At 41.4% G+C, this 22,687-nt stretch overlaps 2 protein-coding genes and 1 long non-coding RNA gene across 3 annotated transcripts in view; 1 reads left to right on the forward strand and 2 right to left on the reverse strand.

Annotated features, from left to right (window-relative positions):
- Positions 1-7,108: 7,108 nt before the first annotated feature.
- bsdc1 (BSD domain containing 1) lies at positions 7,109-13,341 on the reverse strand. The gene is made up of 11 exons (XM_063909090.1): positions 13,169-13,341; positions 12,516-12,570; positions 11,813-11,929; positions 11,481-11,648; positions 11,149-11,203; positions 10,603-10,718; positions 10,333-10,401; positions 9,947-10,031; positions 9,369-9,860; positions 9,121-9,224; positions 7,109-8,582 (listed from the first exon to the last, which is right to left on the reverse strand). The coding sequence occupies exons 1-11, from the start codon at positions 13,177-13,179 to the stop codon at positions 8,553-8,555; spliced, it is 1,302 nt and encodes a 433-aa protein (XP_063765160.1). The 5' UTR covers positions 13,180-13,341; the 3' UTR covers positions 7,109-8,552.
- The window catches only part of LOC134881611 (uncharacterized), a 38,526-nt gene continuing 29,108 nt past the window's right edge, over positions 13,270-22,687 (forward strand). The window contains exon 1 of the long non-coding RNA XR_010168069.1: positions 13,270-13,429. This is a non-coding gene — a long non-coding RNA (uncharacterized LOC134881611). The remainder of the gene's footprint in view (positions 13,430-22,687) is intronic.
- On the reverse strand, positions 17,499-18,376 carry olig4 (oligodendrocyte transcription factor 4). Its single transcript, XM_063909658.1, has one exon. The coding sequence runs from the start codon at positions 18,231-18,233 to the stop codon at positions 17,499-17,501; it is 735 nt and encodes a 244-aa protein (XP_063765728.1). The 5' UTR covers positions 18,234-18,376.

Genomic DNA, 22,687 nt, shown 5'->3' on the forward strand with positions numbered 1-22,687 from the left:
ACCTCATGGACGCTTCTGATAGCCCTCCCGAATCCACCGCCATTGCTCCTCCAAGTCTCTCCATCGTCATCCCATCAGTTCCGGTCTACAGCTCCGCAGAATTGGGAGCAGCCTCGATGGCTTGCATAGCTTTAACTTTCTTTGAGCGACTCCCTTGCAGATCGGATTCCGGGGCGATCGGACAACAACGAAATTGAGTGTCAACCAGTCAGTGCATCCATTACAACAATAGGCTATATTATATTATACAAAATAAACTGAATATGTAAAAAATGCCCCTACGCCCCTGGGTAGACTGTCGGAATGGCGGTACTAAAATTGTGTCGGAATAGAGGCATGTCGGAATAGGGGTATGTCGGAATAGGGGTATGTCGTTATAGGGGGATGTCGGAATAGAGGTTGCACCCCATAACAAGTCAAGGGACTTTTAAGCTGAATGTGATGGAGCTTGTTCTAAAGCAACATCCAAACTTTTAAAAACTTTGCCTTTTTGCTGAGAGTCAGCTGAGAAGGTTGATATCACCCATGACCGTATGCTAAATATGAAGCTACAGCTAGCAGCTAGTTAGCTTAGCCTAGCTTAGCACAAAGAGTAAAAGCAGAGAAACCGCTAGCCTGTTTGTTAGCTTTTTATCATTGCAAAAGTAACTGGATACTACAGCTGTCAAATCTGCTAAAGTGAAAAGAACAACAGTAATTCTAAAATTGTAAGTAGATGTGCAAACTGAACATAAAATTAAAAACATACAGTTCTTGAGTTATATACTACCATAGCATAACATATTTTCAGAATTGAACTTCTTGAACAGTATTGTTTTCATGGATGTGATGAATGAAATTGGCAGGCTGACGAAAAGCATGCACACATATTGCTTTGACAGCAGCCATGTGTAGAGCTGTGACTGTGAGGGTCACGGCTGCATGATTCTGGATTGTTTCAAGCTTCAAGTAAAAAATAAATCCTTTCTGAGGCGGCCAGCAGATGACTCCCCCGTCATTGTTCTCCCCTAGACACATTCAGGGCATGACGACATCTCTCATTCACAAAGCCAAGAGAAAAATACAAAAATATTTAGAAACTCATCAGAAGACAGATTTGTGTGCAAATGTATGTGAAGGAAAAGAGTCCTGATTATACACTTACTTTATGGCACAGGATTCCCAGTGATGCTTTTTGTAAATCCAAGTTACATTAAGTTAGTTATTGCTCCGGGGCTGTATGGCAGAATACGTGGGGGTGGGTGTGCTAATTTGTATCCACTGTTATAAGAAACTGTGCGACTCCAAATGGTCCAGAGGACAGAAAAGAAAGGGACAGTTTCCATAGAAACCATTTTCAGACTAAGTGGTTACGCTCACTCTCTGTTCTTGCTCTCTTTTGCTGAATTCTCTATTTCGTTCACAGTTTCCTCTTTTTTTGGAATAAATCATCCACCAGAGCGAGTTTAGTAAATAAGCAGCCCAAAGGTGGGAAAGGGACCGCATTCATTCAAATGTAAATAGAAGAGACGAGACTCACTGTAGGATTCACACAAAAGACAGAACACTACCAGGAATAGTAGAATCACCAAATAAATCAAATAAAGACTTATCCAGACACACACCTGGGAAAAGCATTCAGTGGCTCGAATATAGAATAGCGATATGGCAAAAGTTACAGCTAAATCTAGACATGCAATCCGCACAACTATTCCTGCCCTATATTTCATATTTAATCTGCTGTGCTGGAGGATTTCTTGGCTCAGTGCACTGTGTAATCTTGTCAAGGGGCAGATGGCATGGTCCCACTGTCAATCGGATCCCTTGGATTGGGCCAGTGGAGGAGGACAGGTCTCCAGGGGCCGCCAGCATAAGGATCAGCAGGTTTTGCTGGCCAGGGGGCATCCTCAGCTTCATGGGAGGAGAAAGTTGCCTCACCTTTTTTTCCCTCCAGGATAAGCACAGACCTAGTAATGACTTTCAGCAGAGGGGTGGACACTGGACACAATTGCAGGCTAGGATTAGGATTAGCCAAGGGGTCCTATGTGACATTCCTGTTTTGTTCCCTTTTCCTTTCTATACAAATATACACACACCTCATAGATTCACCATATCTCCTTTACACACATTGCTGCTTTGCTGCTTGCCCAAGAATGATTCACCTTCCACTCCAGACAGAAGAGGAGTTGAACCAAATGGCCACTTGCCAACTTCCTGTGCCAACTAAGGAGTCCTTGTTATGAGAAAGGAGTTCAGGTTGCACATTTTTTCCTGTAGCATGTCAGCAATGTGAAAAGAGATTAGCATGAATACATGAACAGATTGACATTGGTATGCTACCATGAGAATGACAATTTCAAAATGTCTACTAAATGTTATGTTCAATGTTAGCTGCCTTAGCTTAGCTAGTAAGTACTTTAATATTCTTGCTAATTAGCATTCAACACAGGGATGAGCTAAGACTGATAGGAATGCTACTAAATTGGAAGGCCTTTACGATTCAATTTGGACCTGATAAGGGCACCAGATGGAGGGTTAAAGGCTAACCAGGGTAACTCTTTCTGATGGTTGCAATATTCACCTACCAGCAAAAATCAACACTTGACTAGATCTATTTTTGTTTACTTAATTCATAGCGAAAACTGATTAACGATGACATGTTTACTTGGCAGAATAATTCCCTAACTGGTCTATTTTAACTAATTAACTTCGTCGAACAGCAGCCCTCACAAAACCCTCAGCCTCGTCTACAGAGAGCAATCTGCAGAGATTGACTTGTATGCTACAATTTACAAAGATGATTTATATAACAGGTTAGCAAGTATCAGCTTCACTATCAAGTTCGGACAGTCCTATTTGCATGGCTGCAGACACTCAACTCACCATCGCCTCCGCTCTCCCGCAATACCCAAACAATTTCACCTTCAATTACCCAACATCAGATGAGATGAGGGAGTGTGTGGTCCTCTGATTAGACCAGGGAGAGAGGGAGGGAGGGAGACACATTGAGAGAGAGATGAATGGGTGAACTGGTCTCCCGACTGAGAATAAATGAATGAATGGGACAGTAATGAAAAGAGGTGGAGCCGGAGGGGAACAGGACATTCAGAGAGGCTGGTCTATTGCTGTTAAAATAATTGGAAGAGAGGATATAATGAACACAGCTGAGTCACAGGCTCAGGGCTGCGATTGCAATTGTCTCTTTTGGGTTCATCTGGGAACAGGTGGGTTTTGAAGAGTTTGGAAAAGTTGTTTTAAAGTTCGACCCCTGTGGAAAAACTTGCATATCGAGCACAAAAATCTGATAAACAGTTTAAAGGGAATCTGAACATGATATTTCAGCGTGTTTTCCATCTATAGTGTACATGTTTTCCAGGAAGTGATGTCTGCAAAAGCAGTTGCTAAAGCCAGGGAAAAACATTTAAGATTGTATGTGAACAATACAAGAGCCAGCTTGGTTTTGTTCAACTGCTATCAAAAAATTCCCCCACCAGTGCCTCGAAGTTCAATAATGTAAAAGGTTTAGTGGGGGTCATTATGTGACAGTGTTTTTCTTGGCCGGGATCAGGGACTTCCTATAGCCTGTGGACAGAGCCAGGCTAGCTGTTTCTGTTTCCAGTCTTCATGCTAAGCTAAGCTACCATAGAGCACTGTATCAATCTTCCCAGCTAACTCTCTGTGTCAACCTATTAATGAAATTGCTAAAGTAAATCACCAGAATACCCTTTTAAACAGCAAGACTTTTCAAACATGAACCGTCTCACACTACCAACCTGACACTTTTTGTGATCCGTGCATTCTCTCCACGGTCTCTAAAATCAGTCATCATGACAAGTCTGGTAAATAATCATGTTTAAAACTCAAAACCACATACTACTTATGATTGCTACTGTTTACTCAAAGCGCAGACCATAGACCGCATATATAAGGTGCAGATTGAAATGTGAACTCAAATGTGCTGTGTAAAAGCTTCACAGAAGACTCACTTTTCCATATGATGGGACATAAAGAGAGACTCAGCATAGGAAGAGAGAGAAGGATGTAAAGAATGGCAAGGGGTTTGTTCGGCTAAACATTTGCTTTGGCAGGCTTGGAGTAGAAGGGCGGTGTTGTACTAGTCCCCTGACATGCATCCAGAGGAGCCCCTCTGTCTTGACCATAAATCTGAATGGAGTGGGAGTTATCATACTTCCCCCCCTCCTTGTGGACTAAACCCCGCATTCCTCCCAGACACTGCTTCGTACAAACAAAGTGGCCTGTTCCCACCGCTCGACATTGGGAAAGGCGATGGTTTGTCATGGAAAAATCCGGAGGCATCTCAAGAGTCCTTTGGATGTTTTTTTTCTTCTTCTCCCCCACAAGGCTCAGCAAAGGATCAACACGTAGCATAGTGGCTGCATTTTCTCTCTTGATGGCAAACTATATTGGACATGTAGTTCTCGCATTTGTCCTGTTAGATAGATAGTATAGCTAACTGTCTGAAAGAACTGTGAGGATAGTGGGAACTGCATACACTCAAGCTTATTACAAGCTAATTCATACAGAGAATTCACATGGTGCATAAAAGAATAAAGATGCATTGCTACACACACACACATGAAATGAGTGTGCATTGAGAGGCAAGTCGTTACAGAAAACCCTGGTAACACATTCCATAGGAGTCTGCCTCTTTTCTCAAAGGGAGTCTTTTGTGCGTATTGAAAGGCAGAGGGGTTACAGGGTTTCTCCCTTTAGGGTGCCGAGAATAATACTCGCTCTCAAGACAATGACCTCATCCTGACACTCTCAGTCTCTCTGTGTGTATGCATTTGTATGTATGTGTGTCAGACGCACTGAAAATGAGTATGTTTATGGCATAAATTAAACTATATACATGGACGGGGATAGCTGAGAGATAAAGTCAAAGAGGAGCAGAAAGTGTTTGGTTCAAGGATGGATTACAATGGGAATGGAGGGGGGATGTATAGATCCTCAGGGGAGAAGTATTTCTCTGCCCTGTCTGATCGGCATCCTCCCCCATTGTCTGTCTACATTGAAATGATCTGTAAATGACATTGGTTAGACACACACACACACACACACACACACACACACACACACACACACACACACAAACCAGGCCCAGGGAGCGGTGGGCTTCAACAGGAAATTCCTTTACAGCCTTTCTGCTGAGTAAGGCCTCTGAGTGGGAACAGAGTAAGAATGTAATGTATATGTTGTGTGTGTGTGTGTGTGTGTGTGTGTTTTTGGGGTTCTGGTTAGGGCAGCATATGCATAAGCCATTACCATAGGGGTGTGAGGGTGCTGGTTTTCAGAAAAAAAGCAGTGCTATCATTCCACAAATAAGCAGATATATTTTCATTGCAGCTACAAAAACACAGCTCAAAAAGTCAAAGTCTTTATGGATAATTGTATGACTTTCCCACCCTAATCTCTTTTTAATATCTCTATTAGCATACTTGCAGCAAGTCATGGTCCAAGGTTCTTCCTATGTATTCTTAAATTGGGTAAATTTGAAAGGAAGGTTGGCGTTTTGTGCAAATGTTCCTCTGTTGATGCTGCGTTTCTCTTGACATTGGCACCCCCTTATCTGTTTCATCATCCAGCCCCACGTAGACCACACCCATCACTTGCTATTGTGTGTACCAAGAAATACAGACAAACAGTAGCCACCTTTACAAGCATCAGCATCCATGTTGCAGAGCCAGCTAGTGCACAGGTGTCCCTGCACACTGACCTACATTAGCCCAGCTGATGCCACCACATAGATCATATCTACACTTCAATTGCTGCCTGCTACTGCTCCTGGGGCCTCCAGAGAGGGCAAGTTTGAAAAAGTTCTGTCTGAAAATGAAAGAAAAATAGAGATATTAAATTGTAAAGGCGATTGATGATCAACGACGGTATGTTAGAACATGTGGCAGATCCATGTCTGTGAGATGGATGCTGCAGCTGAAAGAAAAGGAGTGGCAGCTTGAGACAGGGGCGGCCGAAATGGAGCAACAGCGCCATTTGGTGACCATCTTTTATACTGCAGGCATGTTTTTACCTTTTATACTGTATAATCCCAAAACCCTACATAAAGAATACTGCATCTGACTTGTTTAAACCTCAACAACCTTAGAGAAACATTCATTAAAAACACATACGGTCTAGCCAAACATTGTTCAAACCCTTTTTAGAATGTAAAAAAGGGCCCAAAATGTCCAGAGATAGCAGTTGTAGAGCTACATTTTGAAGAATTGTGCACAAAATATCTAGAAATATTACCAATTAATGCTGTGATCTTAATTGTTTTGAAAGTCTTATTTCACTCAAGTTAAATATTTGATTCTCTGTCAAATAACTAATGCTGATGTACACAACTGTAAATATATACTGTATACTACCAGCATAAAATTAAGGGTTTAAGGATTTCTCCAATTTTAAAAATACTTAAGGATATAAAGTTAGGGGGCTGGATATAAAGATGTACAATATTATTTTGCAATGGAAGCATTACAATACATAAGTCATAAAAGGAAGACTAGAATATGTAAAAAATAAACTGTAGCTAATACTGTCGATACAGAGGAACAGGTTTTAGAGTCAGTCAAACCTGAAAAGCACACCCACACAATTTCACAAAGCAGTGGGTTCATACATTTCCAGAACTGACAATAAATTCTAAAATGATCATACATTCAATTGCTATTTATAGAACTGAGTAGTGAATTCCCCACCCACAGACACATAAATAATTCAGTATGGGGGCACATAGTTTTTAAAACTCCTCCGTATCACCAGGAGCAAAAACTTAAGAAAGTCGACAATTTCATTTTCAAAGCTTTGGCAAGAGCTAGCTTTTAAGATTTTTTGTAGTTTTTTACTTTTATCATGAAATTCTACTTTGTTAAATAGACCTTTCTGCACAGTAGTTAAACCACTCGGCTGGTGTCATGAGCAAATGGTTTTGGTATGAGTGGTGACTTCCTGTGCGCTCCCTGCACTGTAATTGAATATCCCCAATGCTCCACTAATTATAATGTTTCTGTAGCCTCGCCTGGTTTGAACACACTTGTCTGTTTGTTTTTTTTTTAGTAGCAAAACTGCTTACTGGCTTATTTCCTAATGCATGACACTAAGCCCATTAGCCATGAATCCTTTAATGACAATTATCATTAGAGAAAATATAGTGACTTAAAAAAAAGAAAGAACTGGACAGCTTTGAAAACAGATGTGTGTAGAACCACTTTGATTAGTTCAAGAGTGAATCTGAAGGGAATACACAGAAGAGACATGCAACACATTGTCAGAACACAAAGACCTGAAGAACAGCCAACAAAAAAATAATAAAACTCAACGGTCACTATCTGCACAATGTTTTGCATGTTATTGCACAGACATGCAATCCAAAGCACATTATACAATAGTTAAGCATTTATTTTTTTAGTATAAATATTACATCTCTAGGATTATTTTTCTTGGTTACATTACAGATGATGGAAAAGGAACCCAGAAAGCATGGAGCGTGCTCACGTCTCTCGTTGGCACACTCCCTGCTGAGCCACTTCGCTCCAGAGAAACATTAACATCCAATGATTTGTCATATGATCCTATACAAGTAAATAACAACAATTTCAAGCCAGAACATCCGGTTTCATAACATCGGTTTGAATTATCTTCTTTAAGTCAAATATCTCTTAAACAAGTCATAATTGATGAATCCCTCTACCCAAATAAGACACAACTCATAAAGTGACAGAATTACAGGCTGCAACAGGCTCATAACCTCAAATGAATCACAAGATATGACACACAGCAAAGAACTCATGATGACACATTAGCTGGTTGTGTTTCAGGTGACTGACTTGTAACAAAAATAATATTTGGATAATGTATCACACTAATGTGTGGTTTTACAAGGCCATATATTTAAAGTTGGGAGAACTTCCAAAGAATTCAAAGTGCTCTATGAATGAAGGCCAAAATATGTTTTCTTTCCATTTTGAAGACTCACTTGCATATTAAAGATGAGAAAGAAAGAAAGGGACACGGGGTTAATCAATCATCATCATTCATCTTGGAGAGGGGAGAAAAGCAGCGTTATAGTTTATGGCGATTTTACAGCCGTTTTAGAGTCATTGCTCAACTTGCAATGCACTCGCGACATACAGGATTTATTTATGGCAATAAGAGAAAGAAAGACAGATAGATCCTTCCCCTGCTGCAATGATACCTCGCCGACCTGTCACCGTGTGTCATTAGGGTTTAAAACAGGTAGTGACTAGTGTCATGTGTATCTAAGACAGAAGTTAATCCAAGAAATGAGCCAAGACCTGAGTCATTACCCACGCTAGCGGCCTATCTGCACTAACTGGACAGCTGACACAGCGTTATAATTCTTATTGCCTTGGTCTTTCCTGTTGCTCTTTTTAAACGGGTTTACCAAATGGTCCAAACCCGCCGGAAAGTCCCCTACTGACAATCATGACATGGTGACAGTGTTGACAAAGAGTTAAAACACATTAAGCATGGTTCATCTGCCGAGAACTAGCTTTAATGGCGGGACAGAGTTTGTGTTGCTGAGGCTCTCATTCCCAGTTCTCCCAGTCTTCATCCACCTAGTTGAAAAAAGAGATGAAAACGGGTTAATAATACACTCCCTCTTGAAAGAGGCCCAATACGCTTTTTGGAGTTTTCCCTTTCCTGTAGTATGTTAAATAGGTTTTGTATATGTAAATGATCTGCATAGGATATAATCTCAAAGTTCACTCCAGAGGGAGTTTCTCCCCCCTGCCTGAAACACCTCCATTGGACTCCTTTGTTTACTTCTGTAACATAATGACATCACTATTTAACACTAACGCTTCTATCGTCTAGCGCTTCAACACATTGTGCGTGATAGTCTAAGTGCAGGACATTTCCGATAGATCCTAAGTCACAACATAGCTGGCCAGCTGACCAATCAGAGCAGACTGGACTCTGGTTTCAGACAGAGGGTGAAAAGAGTTGCTGCAGCACAGGCAGTATGAGAAAAATAAAGACCTTTTTGAACATTAAAGCATGGAAATGTCACAGTAGACACAAAATACAAACATGAACCTGAATATGAGCAGAATAGGGCCCCTTTAACATTATGGTGGATGTAATAACACTGACCTCTCCAGAAGCTTCTATTTTAGAGAGCGCCATTTGGACTTCTTCTTCAGTCATGTCCAGGTCAAAGTCTTTCTCCCAGTCCTCACTCACATCCGTGCTGGACCCTGGAAACAAAACATTTCAGTGACTTTGTAAGCCGATAAATTGGAAAATGTAGAACCACATCACTAAACTTAATCCCTTTTTGGTGTATACTCCCAAACTGGAACAGTAAGAATCTCTTTGCTAACAGAAAAACATCTTCATACCTTTCTTGCCGTTGTTGGAGGGCGTAGATTTCCCGCTGTCAGAGTTGAGCTCGAACACTCTCAGGTCCTGTGGTCCTTCTTCCTTCGCTGCTTCTGGTTTAGGGGTCGGGGCAGGAGGCGGCACTGACGCATCATCATCATGGACCTCTGGCTGGGTAACAGCTTCCACTTGGGCCTCAGGAGGTAAGTCACTCTTTCCGGGCCTCTGCTCTTCTTGTGTCTTGTCCGCAGCGTCTTCTAAGCTAGCTTCTGTCAGTTTCTCGGACAGCTCCGCGGCGAGGGGCCCTGGCCGCACCTCCACCTGTGTCGGCAGGCTGACGCTGTCGCTGCTGACCGAGAGGGTGGTGTCGCGCTCTTCGCTTGGAGACATGATGGGGCTCAGCAGAGATGATCCTGTGGGAGGTGTTGAGGTGGCAGGCAGATGGGTGAAACTATTGTCTAGCGGGGGGGTGAAGTCGAGATGAGATGATGATGCGGCGCCGAGAAAGTCGTCTGAGGGGAGCAACAGAGAGGCAGTGTGAGTGGCAGATTATAAAGTTAATCTGTTTATTAACAACGTAACATTGTAGATAGAGTACCCTCTTCCTCCTCCTCCCAGCCCAGGCTCTCTGTGTGCGTCGTCTGCTCCGCCCTCTGCTTCAAGGCCACTCTCCTTGCCTCCTCCTAAAAAACACAATCACAGGAAAAGTTTATTATCTGCAGTAAGTGCTCTAACATTGCATAACAAAACAAGTCAGATTGAGCCATTGACAGTGACTGAGTGCGAAGAGGATTTTACTGCCAGCAGGGGGCACCAAAGACAATTACATTTGTGCTAATGGGAAAGACATCTTGAGGATAGTCAGCAGTTTCATGTGTGGGCCATATTCCATTATACTTTTAGAATTTGCTGAGGGCCATTTCAAAATGGACGACGGGCTGCATTACAAAGTACAAAGCTGCACTATAAAAATACTATGATTACCTGGTCCAACTGGAAGACTCTGTAGAAATACCTCTGCCAGAATTCTGAATGGGCTACAGCCGCTGGCACCTGTGAATGAAAAAAATAACTTTTATTTATCTTGTTAAACAGCAATTCTTAATTTGACATGTTTGTTTAAAAGCACATATTGCAAATCACTTTGCATTTAAAGCATCTGCCAAACAATTGTAATGCTTTAGTTTAAAATAAATTGGAGGCTGTGCTCAATGCCGAGGATGAAAAGGTGTTGACAAAAGCATTGGTACAAACCATTTTGGTGTAAAGGGCTCGTATAGAGGGGCTGCTGACCAACAGCTCGGAGATTTCTCCTTTCATATCCTCCAAACTGAAGCTGCACAGCCAGTTGTCAAACTGCTCTGGGGGACCTGGACAAACATAACTTCTCATTTGAATACTCTCAAAAGAAATCCTTCATTATTACAACCACCTACAATCAGCACCGTTTTAATTGAATTGTGGTCCACCACACAAGTCAAAGACAGCCGGCACACTAATAATTCAGCTGATATGTTCATTCCTCATTAGCCTTCAAATGTTGGCGGATTCAAGAATGGTGTAAAAAATATGACTGAAGGTTGTAAGAAGGAGGATTAAAGACGGATAAGATACTATGATGTGACAATTATGGGTCAGAGCAGCAAAAGGAAGTATAGAAATAAGTTTTTTGTATTTTTACAAAGTGTACAATGTTAATATACTGAGAAACAGGAAAAATAAATACTTTACTTCAAACAGAATATAAATAAGCACACTCTAAAATTCTGATTGGGGCCTTGCACTACTTTACTGTCTTACCATCAGGTTCATTGCAGTAAGTAGCGGGGTCAGCTTGCAAACTGTAGAGACGCGCCTGCAGGAAAAACAAACGCTTAGCTGTGCTCATATTGTTTCCACATGCACATCATGTGCTCACTTACATAGTCCTGCAGCTTCTTGTGACAAAACAAAAGAAAACCAAATATGTCTGGAAGGAACACGTTGTTCAGTATTTTCAAGGAGCTTAACCAGAAAGGTAAACAGTATTTTCCCATCAATTGCTTACTCACAAGAACACATTCACATGCTTAGCTCTGCAGTTATATTGTTTTGTATCTGTGATATAAGTGACTCTGACATAGATTTCTCACCTTACAGCTGTCATAGACCTCTGTAGTTCCTGATGGAGTTGCCATTAATGTGATTACATCACAATCAATGGTTTTATCCGGCGGTGGAGCAAGAGTGTCTGTTATCACCCCTAAGAAACTAGAGAGGCTCTTCTTCACCTTTTCTGAAGTCTCAGAGGAACCTTCCACCTGAAATCAATAGACTTGGTTAGATTACATAGTAGCAAAAAATACCCCTTTCACATAGGAGAGATGCTTATTAAGTGAGTCTACGCGAAACACATACAACTGCCATTTTAACTGACAGTAAAATTGTTTTTTACAAGGTGTACAAGGTGAAGGCTGCAACTTACCGCAAGCTTGTTCCGGACAGCAGTGGCTGTAGCCACAATTGAGCAGGTTGTGTCATGTTGCACCACAGTGGAGAACTCCGTCAGGTCTCGCTTTATGAATTCTAAAGCCTCAGATGACTGCAAAAAAGAGAATCAAATGCTACACCACCAGATTCGACTGTAGCATCACCTTGTGTGTATGTAAATAAAACAACATAAGAGGCTACTCATGTCAACACACATATCATATAAATCTAAATATTAGCACTTTAAGGGAAGCAGTAAAATCTACATGTATCAAGATGGCCTAAATTACCACTGCTAAATCTGATCTTGCAGGCAATGTTAATTAATCGCACTGGCAACCTACTTTTCTCAAGTTACTTCAAGAGATTAACTAACCTAAATGCCCAACAAACAGCTATTAGCCTTCACTTTATCAATACTGTGTAACCAGTTTTGAGTGACAGAGGTAAAGGCTGCAAAACTATGCAACCACTGGATGAGCAACAACAGAAGTTTGACACAAAGCCAAAATGTGAACGCTGTGTTTTCCATATGGGTTTATGCATCTATTGAAACAATTAATGATATGTAAACATCAAAGTTGGAGTAGGGGTTGGCGTTTATTACTGAGATCAACATTGAAAAAAAACATTGCAAGTGCTGAGCGAATACTAACACCAAAATGAGCAGTAATCATTTCCATAATGTTGATTATTACCTTTTCTTTTACGGCCTGGAAGCTCTGCTGTAGCCAGCCTCCCCACCAGCCTTCTCTGTAAACATGCAGACATAAAGAATATTAGCTTGTTGTCACAGTCAAGACAGCCTTAATCATAACCCCTCCATCGCCCGTTTTACATTTAAAAAAGACTGAAAAACGGTTACATGATAATGTGACACTTCGAACTCAATAACTGTCAGCTGTTGACTTTCTCGAACTGTCTTCAGCTAACTTACAAATACACAGCCTAGCAAGCTAAACGAGTAAGCTAACGAGAGCAGCTAGCAGACCCAAACGAGCTAATTTATGGAAATAACAAGCAAGCGCAGTTGGTAAGACTAAAGATAAATGCAAGGTGTAAAAAATAAAGACATACATGGTCCATACAGTGTTTCTGCGTGATTTTAGCTGCTTGACAAGCGTAGCTAACGAAGCTATGCTAACGCTAGCCAGGCTATGTTTTGGTAAACAAATGCATTTCCTGAACTGGTTTCGTGATCTGCACCGCACAGCGTTTAAATAAAGTACATTTACCACATCTTATTACACACACAACATTATAAGGAACTCAATGTGTACACGATGTCGGTTCTTTGCTTTCTGCTATATTATATTTCAAAACAAAAAGTAATTCGCGAGTTCACTCTCACCCTTCAGCCATCTTCAGATGATGACATCATCAGTATTTACTGAACCCTAACCCCATCTGCACGGCGTTGAAAAACAAACACGTGACGCAATATGTGTTACTTCCTGCGTAGTACAGGTAATCACATTCACGTGCAAAAGAGTGTAATCACTGTTTTAAACATGTGTATTTTACAGTTTGTAACTAGCTGAAGTATTTACAGCCTTCTATCTATCTATGGTGGCTGCAGAGGAGCAAATGGGACGGCAACACTGCAGGCAAGGTAAGTTTGTTTATGTCATGTTAGCATTTAAACAACAAGGTAACTCAAAGTAATTTACCTTAAACATCAAAACCGTCAATACAAAGTGCAAAACACACACCACAAAATGTTGAAATACAAATTAAAATAGTCATTAAAGAGCCAAAAGAACAGAATATTAAAACAAGATATAATAGAATAAGACAGATATAACAATATCAGAAAAATAGCCGTCTAAAACAATGACTTTCTTAAAATAGAAAAGTCTTAAAATAACTGACAGTTGAGGCAGTTTTCTGATCGGCTTTTCTTTTCTTTTTTTGTAAAGATTGAGTGGGAAAGGATACTAAAAGCTCTGTGGGCTACATGGACTTCAACACTTTCAGTTGTTCGATGTATTGTTTTAAAAAAATGATTGAGAATCTTCCAAGTTACTTCACACTGTTTTTAAGGTCAGAATCTTTGTACCTTTGTATATTTATTGCAGACCCAACAGAAACACATGTCTCTAGTCTATATTATGAAAGCTACATTTCAGTCTAGGCTTTTGGGTTAAATGCCCTGCCATCCATACTGCCTACGTATGTGATATAGGCCCTATGTGTGGAAAAGAAAAGAGAACGGTTTGAACAATTTACTAAATGCATTTGGAAGACAAACAATAAACATTGGTTTCATAAGAGATGCTAACGCTTTGTGCATATGCAAGTTGTTTACTTTTAATTAAGCGTCATTTAACCAATGAGCTGCGTATGAAGTCAAACAAATTAATCCAGACTACAGCTCTCCTTCCTGAGCCATTAGGTTGGCTAATCAGTGTTTAGCAATTCCAACCTGAATCCCCTCATCAATCTCCTGCTCTGATTGCATCTGTGGGTGTGCATGTGAGCTTATGTGCGTATGTGCATGCCACTTGGCTTATGGGTGTTGACCCCCAGCAGCTGTGCTTTCCCCTCATCAGTATTCTGGGCTGAAAAGGGGGCTGTAAGCTTTACCGAGCACAAAATGAAAAAGAACAGGCAACAAGCCCCTGGAAGTGTGTTCTCCCTTAATTGAAGTTCCCCCTTATCCAGACGCTGCACAACGTGTGCGTATGTCCCTCAATATGTCTGCTCCGTCCCTCACCTCAATCCACTTAATTGGGTCTTTCAGTTTCCTAATTAACTCTGTCAATGCAAGTTTAGCTGAGCCAAGTTGGGACAAGCACTCCTCTATTGATCAGTATCTGAAGCAGTTAACTTATCCATCTGTCTACATGGCCCTGGGTTGTCCAGCTGCATTACATTTACTGCACATAGGGGTAAATGTGTAGTGTCATCACCTCATCCCTTGTGTTGTTTAAAACGTTGTGTCTTTGCGTTAAGCTACTTTTATTTATTATTTATTTATTTATTTTTGTGTTTGTGTATTTTGCAATTGTGTGATTCTTGTACATATATTTGTTTAGTATCTTGGGTGTAAAATGAAGTTGTCTTTGGCTCTGTCTGCTGTAACAATGCAAATGTCCCCTCTGTGGGACTATTAAAGGTATTCTGATTTTTTTGGCTTATAAGCAACTGATTAAATTAAATTAAAATGATCAAGACTTTGGATTTCTATCTATGCAGTTGATTGTAAACAAACTATTGTCCCATGGTTGGTTATAAACTGTTACTCTCTTGTTAAAAAATCGGATTCTCTGAGAAATCTCAGTAGATTTACTCTGCTTATTGGTAGTGTACTTCAGCATAGTTGAAGGTATTTTCTCTTCCATGTCATGCTACTTATACTTCTACATTACTTTTTTTCTGATTTGAACATGTAACTAGCTGAAAAAGATGTGAATCCTTGCTGATGATTATGTTATATATATGGCAGAGTAAAAAGGGCCATTTAGCAAAATATATACCTTTTACTTTTAAAACTTTAAGTACATTTTGTTATTCATACATCTGTACTTTTACATAAGCAGGAATTTGAATGCAGAACTATTCATGTTATCTTTTATTGCAGTACTGCTGCTTTTACTTGACGTTATGATGATTATGACTTAAACCAGAGCTGCCACTGCTGGTTAGCGTATGCTAAAGAGCACCATGATGACAGAAGAGGCTGACCATAATGGCACACAGAGGACCTGTCCATATTGTATGATTTAAGAAGCATATCCATTACACATCACACCTACTCCCACACACACACACACACACACACACACACACACACACACACACACACACACACACACACACACACACACACACACATATACACACACACACACACACACACACACATGCTCCAGACGACTGATACACCATGGGTTAATACCATCTGGTGCTGATCAGGAAACACCAGCGTTGCACAAGTCAGTGTCTCTAATTATCTACCTCCAGCAAAGGGAGGCCGATCCCCGCTAATCTCCACAATGTGTTCTGCTTCCCATTCCCACCTGTGCCCGAGTGAAGGGGGGCCGTGTGGGAGGACCCGGGGTCTCTGTGTCAAGGGACCAGGAACCAGGTGACGCTGCAGCGCCGGTCCCCACGACAGAAGCTCTGCCGCTTGGTTTGGCTGGCAGCTGCCTCCCCCCACTGAGACATCCCACAGCTGACAATCCCCAAGTACTGACAGGGGCTCTTTCAGTGTCAATAGCCTCATATATTAGAGCTAACCGCCTTTGTGGCGAGAGAGGGTGTCAGCCCTTTTGGCCCGACAGCGCTTGTTACCATGATGAAATGTAGATTGAATGGAGGGGGTCTGTGTCTCAGGCACGAGAGCTTGGACTCCCCCGGCCTTTGTGTCCCACGCATGGCTATTGTTCGGACCCATTCAGGGCTCTCAGGAGGAGGAGGTGGGGTAAGGAGGGAGGTGGGTGAGAATGAGTTACATCTCTTCATTTCTCCCCTGATCCCCAGCTCATCTGTCAGCCGTGGGAGGATAAGCATGTATTTTACACGCTTGATTTGTTGCTAAGTGAGGGCCAGCCATTGTCAGGTTGTTTGACTAAATCATGTTCATGGCAATCAGTGTGTGTTATGTTTGTGCTTTAGTGGATTAATCATTGTTATGAATCAGCTAAATACTTTATTTTGAACATTTGTGTTGTGAAAGTATGTGGATATATTTTATCTACAATTTAAAGAAATAAACTATGAGTTTATATCTCGAAACTTAGATATAAACTTATTACAACTTTTTAGGCTGACCGCATTATGTCCCCTGCTTTAAGTTTGCCCTTTGTGTGCCTGTATCCATGTTCTTATGAGACAGAGACAAATCGTTGGCCAGAGACTAAGGACATGGCTCTGTCCCTCGCCCGCGTCAAACAAAAGTGACGCGCCTTCCTGGCGCCTGTGTCGTCCTTTCATCTCTTACTCCCTGTTGAGGTGAAGATGGATGGTCCCCTTGCTCCAGAACACCACATTCAGCCCCTGTGCTGGCACATTGTCTCGTCCTTCTGTCCCTCTTTAGCTCTTTAGAGGTTAGTCTGTCCAAGGCTGGTTAGCAACCAATGACAGCCCTCTCTAGATATCCATTTTTACATTGCCCTTCTGTCCCCTAAAGCACAAATCAAACCCCTTCTGTTTAGTTTAAGAAGATGTGGCTCTATTGTTTTCATACAGCTGCTGTGTTTGTCAGTATATGTCTAGAACCCTTCAAGACTTCCTGGCAGACTATCACAAATATAAAAACAACTGCAGTCAGGGAAAAATAAATAAATATCATGGTATATCACAGAGAAGAAGCAGGCAAACAAGAGTTCTTATTATATCAACATTTTAATTTAGGAAAATAGAAATCCTGCAATACAATAATACACACCAGTTCCATCTCTGACAATGATTTATCACCACATATATCAGATAAATTACAGTTTTGCCACTCTGGTAAAAAAAACAACCTGTGTGTACGTAGATTATTTTCTTTATAAACAATGCAGAAGAGTCAATTGATAGAAAATAGCAGCAGTGTGCACGGCAGAAGATATATACAGTATTTACAAGCTCTGGCACCAGCAATCATTTTAGGAGTTCATGTAACAATCTTCTCTGAGCTGCTTTAGTCATTGTGTTGATCCCAGTATCAGGTCAGCTTTTAAAGAGAGTCCAGCTCACTTGCTCAGAGACAGGCTGTGTAGCGTGGATGTGGGCAAAGGCTGGCAGAGCGAGCATGGGCAGGGCATGCCGGGGAAGTGCCTGTAGGACCCGGCCAGGTGGAGGGGGTCCTTCATAAGGCTCTGCACTGGTGCATGGAAACCAAGGAAGCTGGCTGAGGGAGGCGAGTGCAGGGCCGTGGGGTGATGCTGCAGAGCTGAAGGGGTGCTGGCCGCCAGAGAGTGCAAAGAGTGGGCCAGATGATGCAGAGGGTGATGGGCAGTTGGGGCCGCAGGGGTGATTGCAGGGTGGGCAGCGGTGCGGCTCTGGACGGCAGCACTTCCTCCGTAAACATCCCCCACCAACTTCTTCATCTCGTCCAAGGAGCCGGATAGCATGAGGATGTAGTTGCGAGCCAACATCAAGGTGGAGATCTTGGACAGCTTGCGGACTGAAGGCCCATGAGCGTAGGGCATGACCTCTCTCAGACTGTCCATGGCCGTGTTCAGATCGTGCATCCTTTTGCGCTCCCGGCTATTCACTTTCAGTCTCAGGTCTTGGGTGTCGATCTTGCTGAGATCAGTCCTGGCCTGGGTCTTTCCGCCCTCGCCGGCCTCGCTGTCCTCTCTGTTCTCTTGGCAGTATGACTGGAACATCTTGTTGGAAAAAAAGCTCCCAGCAGAGTCATCCACCACCAGGTCGGGGGATGAGGAGCGGCTGCAGTTTGAGCCACAGTCAGAACCCATTTCCATTTGAGGTGTTTAAAGTGTTGCACAAATCAAAAAAGTGGTCAGAAAAATAGTACGCCGAATACTTGAAGCTTGAGTTTAAATTGTAGAGATGCTTCCTCTGCTTTAAGAATTTACAGTTGCCTGTTTTTCTCTCAGTTTGTGCCTTTGAGTCTGTTGATCAGTCTGTCCTCAGGAGTGAGTCTGTCTAAACTGTCACCCTGTGGGCCCACTGGGGTGTATTTATACCGCCAGCATAACAAAGGAACAATAAAGCTGCATAATGAGACACTTAGAGCCACAGCCAATTGCAGAAGGGACACACTTTCACCCCCCTCTCTCACATGTCCTTCCTGCAGCCCCCACTTCACCTTCCCACACCCACGTTTTAACACCCCCAGCCCTTATGAACCCCCTAAACATTAACCTAAACAGGGTATGTTCACATGTTGTGTTAAGCTGCACAGACAGGAGTTAACTAAAACTATGCTGAGTACTGTTCTTAATTAACCGGTAATTTGGAGAGTTTGGGCTATTTTGCTTCCTTAACATGTTCTCTTTCAGGCAAGTGGAAAAGCAATATAAATTCACTTTTAGGTGTTCAATTTACTAACCCTGTCTATTTGCGCCTGTTTGCGTTCTTCTAATCTCAGCAAAAGTCTCATGAGATATTAGGTAACGCATCACTTCTACATAACGTTAAGTTAAACTTGTTAAACCAATACAAATTGTCTTTATGAAAGTAAGGTCTTTAGTTTTTACCCTACTCGCATAGTAGTATTGTACTGCAAATTGCATGGACTTCTTCAATACATTTAATAAAGTAACAAACTTACATTTTTGGGAAACATGGATTCTTTTTAATGACTTGTTTTGACAGTATTTTATGATTCATGGAGCGATATGAAGAAACATTGGACATTTCCTCTGTAAAAAACATTGACTATTTACTATAACACAATGAATGAATGAATGAATGACTTCATCCAATTTCAGATATGTGTAACATTTGCACATTTCAACGTAACCTTTCAGAAAACTGTTAATACACAAAATGATTGTCCTGCAGTCTTCAGCTGTGGAAATGTCCCTATTCATCTGGGTTGTCTCCTTGTCAAGATAGTGTTTACAGCGCATGTGTGAACCTAAAGTTTGATCCAAAGCTACATTCACCAAGTGAGCAGACTATATTTTTTTGTTGCAATACTGCAGAGAAGTTTCATATTATTTGTCTTGATATTAAATGAATAGAATTGTTTCCCCCTTAGATGCCCTACTGACAAACAGACATTCAGAGTTACCAAAGTGAGAGTGTAAACCAGGGATCTGCTCAAGGGTGAAAAAAGCCCTCATGTTTATTGCCCTATTCCATAATACCAGATATATGATGCCTTCAAGGCCTTATTTACATATGGTATCCATGAGACACTTTGGAGAAAGGTATGAAGCACCATATGAGGTGCTTCAACATGTAAAGAGCGGCGTTAATGGCAGACTAGGTACAATTCAACCAGGAGCCCAAGACAAAAGAGGTCAGATAAATTTGACTTGGCTCCCAAAACAGTCTGTGAAATCACATCACTATCACTGGAAGGGGGTCCTTGAGATGGGGAGGAGGTAGTTAAAAAGATACTAAAGAGTGGGCGCGCCATTGTCTTCCCCTAATTCAACCGTAAAGCTACTAGCACTTTCTCAGGTTTTGTATTTTCTTTCTCTTTATATTAAACAGCGGCTGTCAGGAACACCAGACAAACTTATCTCAAATAGACAAGTTTCCATTCATGACATCTAAATTCCTGCCGTGATTAATGTCGTGCATGACTCTGTTGATCTAATCCTTGGGCTGGATAGAGCTGACTTTTCAAAAGTTCTCTCTCTGCGGTGGATTTCTCCACTCGACTCTGGAATTTCCTGCCGCCTTCTGCCAAGTAAAGCCTCAGTGAGGCAGCGCCAGAGGGTCAGAAGTTTGGGAATGCAATAATATACTTGTGCTACACTATTCGTGGGAGCAAAAGATATTTGGAAAAACATTCAACCTTGGTTGAAGAATTAATTTTGGCCTGGAGTATAATAATGGCAAGGCGATCAACAAGGTTCGATACAGTTCAAATGGAAGATAACATTATACAGGCGTCATAAGAAATGTGCATGGGCTTCCATAATCAAAAGAACTATTTGCTTTTCTTTCCTTGGTGCAACCCCTGGTTTATCCAGCTATATAACCTTCTCCTCCAGTCGTGGGCAGAATGAAAACACCATTGACTTTCATAAAAAAAATGGAGGATAAATACTTTTCAATCGTGGGCAAATTCTGTAATTTTCTATACTTATTTTAAAAACAAATTATACTTAAATCCATTACATCACCTAATATTTTTGATACACCAACTAAGTTAATCTTGGATTTCATCACATCCATCCATAGGCTAAATTTTCAATTGTGTTCTCAGCAATATTATGCCATCTGAACATGCACAAAAATGGCTTAAACACCAATTTCTCATTTGGCTGTCCATATATCCAGAATGCCTCCCTCATAAGTTTCCCCCTCTCTTTGACAAAAATATCTTTTTAATTCTCATATATTTGATAAAATAAGCTGTGTGATTTATGGCATTTCTTTTTTTATTCTTGTTGTACTCTCATTCATTGATTTTTTTTTTTATTGTTTAGAAAAACAAAAAGTGCCCAGATTTCAGTTTCTTCCCTCAAACCCATGCAGAAAACAGCACGCACACAATGATAATTTAAAACATATTTATAAATGAAATACAAATACATTTCTTCAAAGAAATAAAATTAATTAAAATGACATTTGAAAAACTCAGCTTCAACTTTTTATATGTGGTCTTATATTTTTCAGAGGCTGATGATGTCATATATAGACAAGACAATCAGTCAAGAACAAAATCAAATTGTACATTTTCCTATAAATCCTTTGCCACATGGAATAAATAGCAACCTTTTTTGTTGTGTTAAACAGATCCATATTTCTTGTGCTTGTGAATGAATTTCCATGGACTTGCGTTGAAGCTCACGCTGCTCTCCTTGCTGTGTTAGCATTCTCAAAGTAAAAAAAATCTTTCTCACCCACTGACCTGCAGAAAGTTAGGATTGTGAATCAAGAGGGCCCACAGGACCCCCCACCACCACTCCATGAGGGGGCCCAGCAGGGTGTTTTGGCTCAGCTAACATTCAGTGATATTATAATTGGAGAACCGCGATAGCCAACATGGGCCATTTATAAGGAGCATATGGATTTCCCCATCGTTAGGCTCCGGGCCAACATGGCTGCTGGACTCTCCTCTGCTAATTGGGTCAGGTCCTAATTAACTGCCTTGGACACAATGCTCCAGTTTTATTCTTGTCTGGTCTTTCGGAGCTTTTAATTGCTGGTTCTGTGCCATTGTGTTCTTCGCTATCCAAAGAAAAGAAAAACGATCAACAATGTTTCCTTAGTAGTAGAAGTTAATTATATATAAATGCAGGGAAAATGTGTCAAGACGGGTCATTAACTCTGTATGAAGTTATATTAGTGAGAGTGTCACACATATATAAACTGATGAAATTAATGGGAAAAAGCTCAGAGCAGTGTATTAATAAAAGTAAAACCACTAGGAACACATATAAGGACCTTTGCCAGGGGCTCTAAATGAATAAAAGGGCTGTAATCACTCCTTCTCTTACTCCATCACTATATGCATGAACCAGATAAATCCCATTCTCCTGCTCTTTCTTATTCTTATTCATGTGTTGACAGAGGCAGCGGGGCCACACAGAGAGACCCAAGGATCTCCAAGCTTTGTATTTTACAAATGAAAGCGTAGCCACCCTCCATGTTTCAACATAATCCTTCAATTTTTAACCCTGAATCAGAGTGTTTGACTTTCTTCTCTGGATGCCACCTTTCAGGACCCTTCATCCAATTCAAGAGCTTCTTTTGGGGGCTTTAGAGACCCCCTTTCTGCTGCCCCACTGGGTGCACTCCAATGAAAGTGCTCAGGTGACCAGAAAATGAGGGCATTATCACAGGCATATGCTTGTAGCGACAGAGGATCAGGCCAGATTAGGGCCTATCATGGCTCAATAAAGCGCTAAGCTGAAGAGCAAACCTGCGCCGTGTACCGTTAGGCTTCCCTCTTTCTCGGCTGGTCATTGTTTAACAGGATCAGTGGGGAGATCTTCTGTACACACACACTGAGCTTTAATCTGGGCATGTGGTGGGGAGCAGACCCCACAGAGGATGCACAGCAGCCTTTGTTTACCACCATTTTTCTCTTGTCGCTTGATATTGAGGCTCTGAGATGTAAATCATATTAGCAGGAGGAGTGATCAGATATGTGGAGTTGGTTTGCTTCATCTATGGATATAGATGTTTCGCTCTGAGTACCAATGTCTGGACAGGGAGATATAAAATTGTTCCACAAAGTGTCTGTACGGGCCGACAAGTGTTTCTGAGAACAGGGAGTGCTGCCCTT

The sequence above is a fragment of the Eleginops maclovinus genome, chromosome 19, assembly GCF_036324505.1.
Source record: "Eleginops maclovinus isolate JMC-PN-2008 ecotype Puerto Natales chromosome 19, JC_Emac_rtc_rv5, whole genome shotgun sequence".
NCBI lineage: Eukaryota > Metazoa > Chordata > Actinopteri > Perciformes > Eleginopidae > Eleginops > Eleginops maclovinus.

Bases quoted from the DNA above. Each gene is read 5' to 3' on its own strand.
- bsdc1 (XM_063909090.1), bottom strand. The intron at 11,930-12,515 runs GTAATAATCAAC...TCTTTTTTGCAG, and splicing joins TCCAGGCCGTAAAAGAAAAG to TCATCTGAGGCTTTAGAATT. The intron at 10,719-11,148 runs GTAAGACAGTAA...ATGTTTGTCCAG, and splicing joins TTACTGCAATGAACCTGATG to GTCCCCCAGAGCAGTTTGAC.
- olig4 (XM_063909658.1), bottom strand. From the start codon at position 18,233: ATGGAAATGGGTTCTGACTGTGGCTCAAACTGCAGCCGCTCCTCATCC.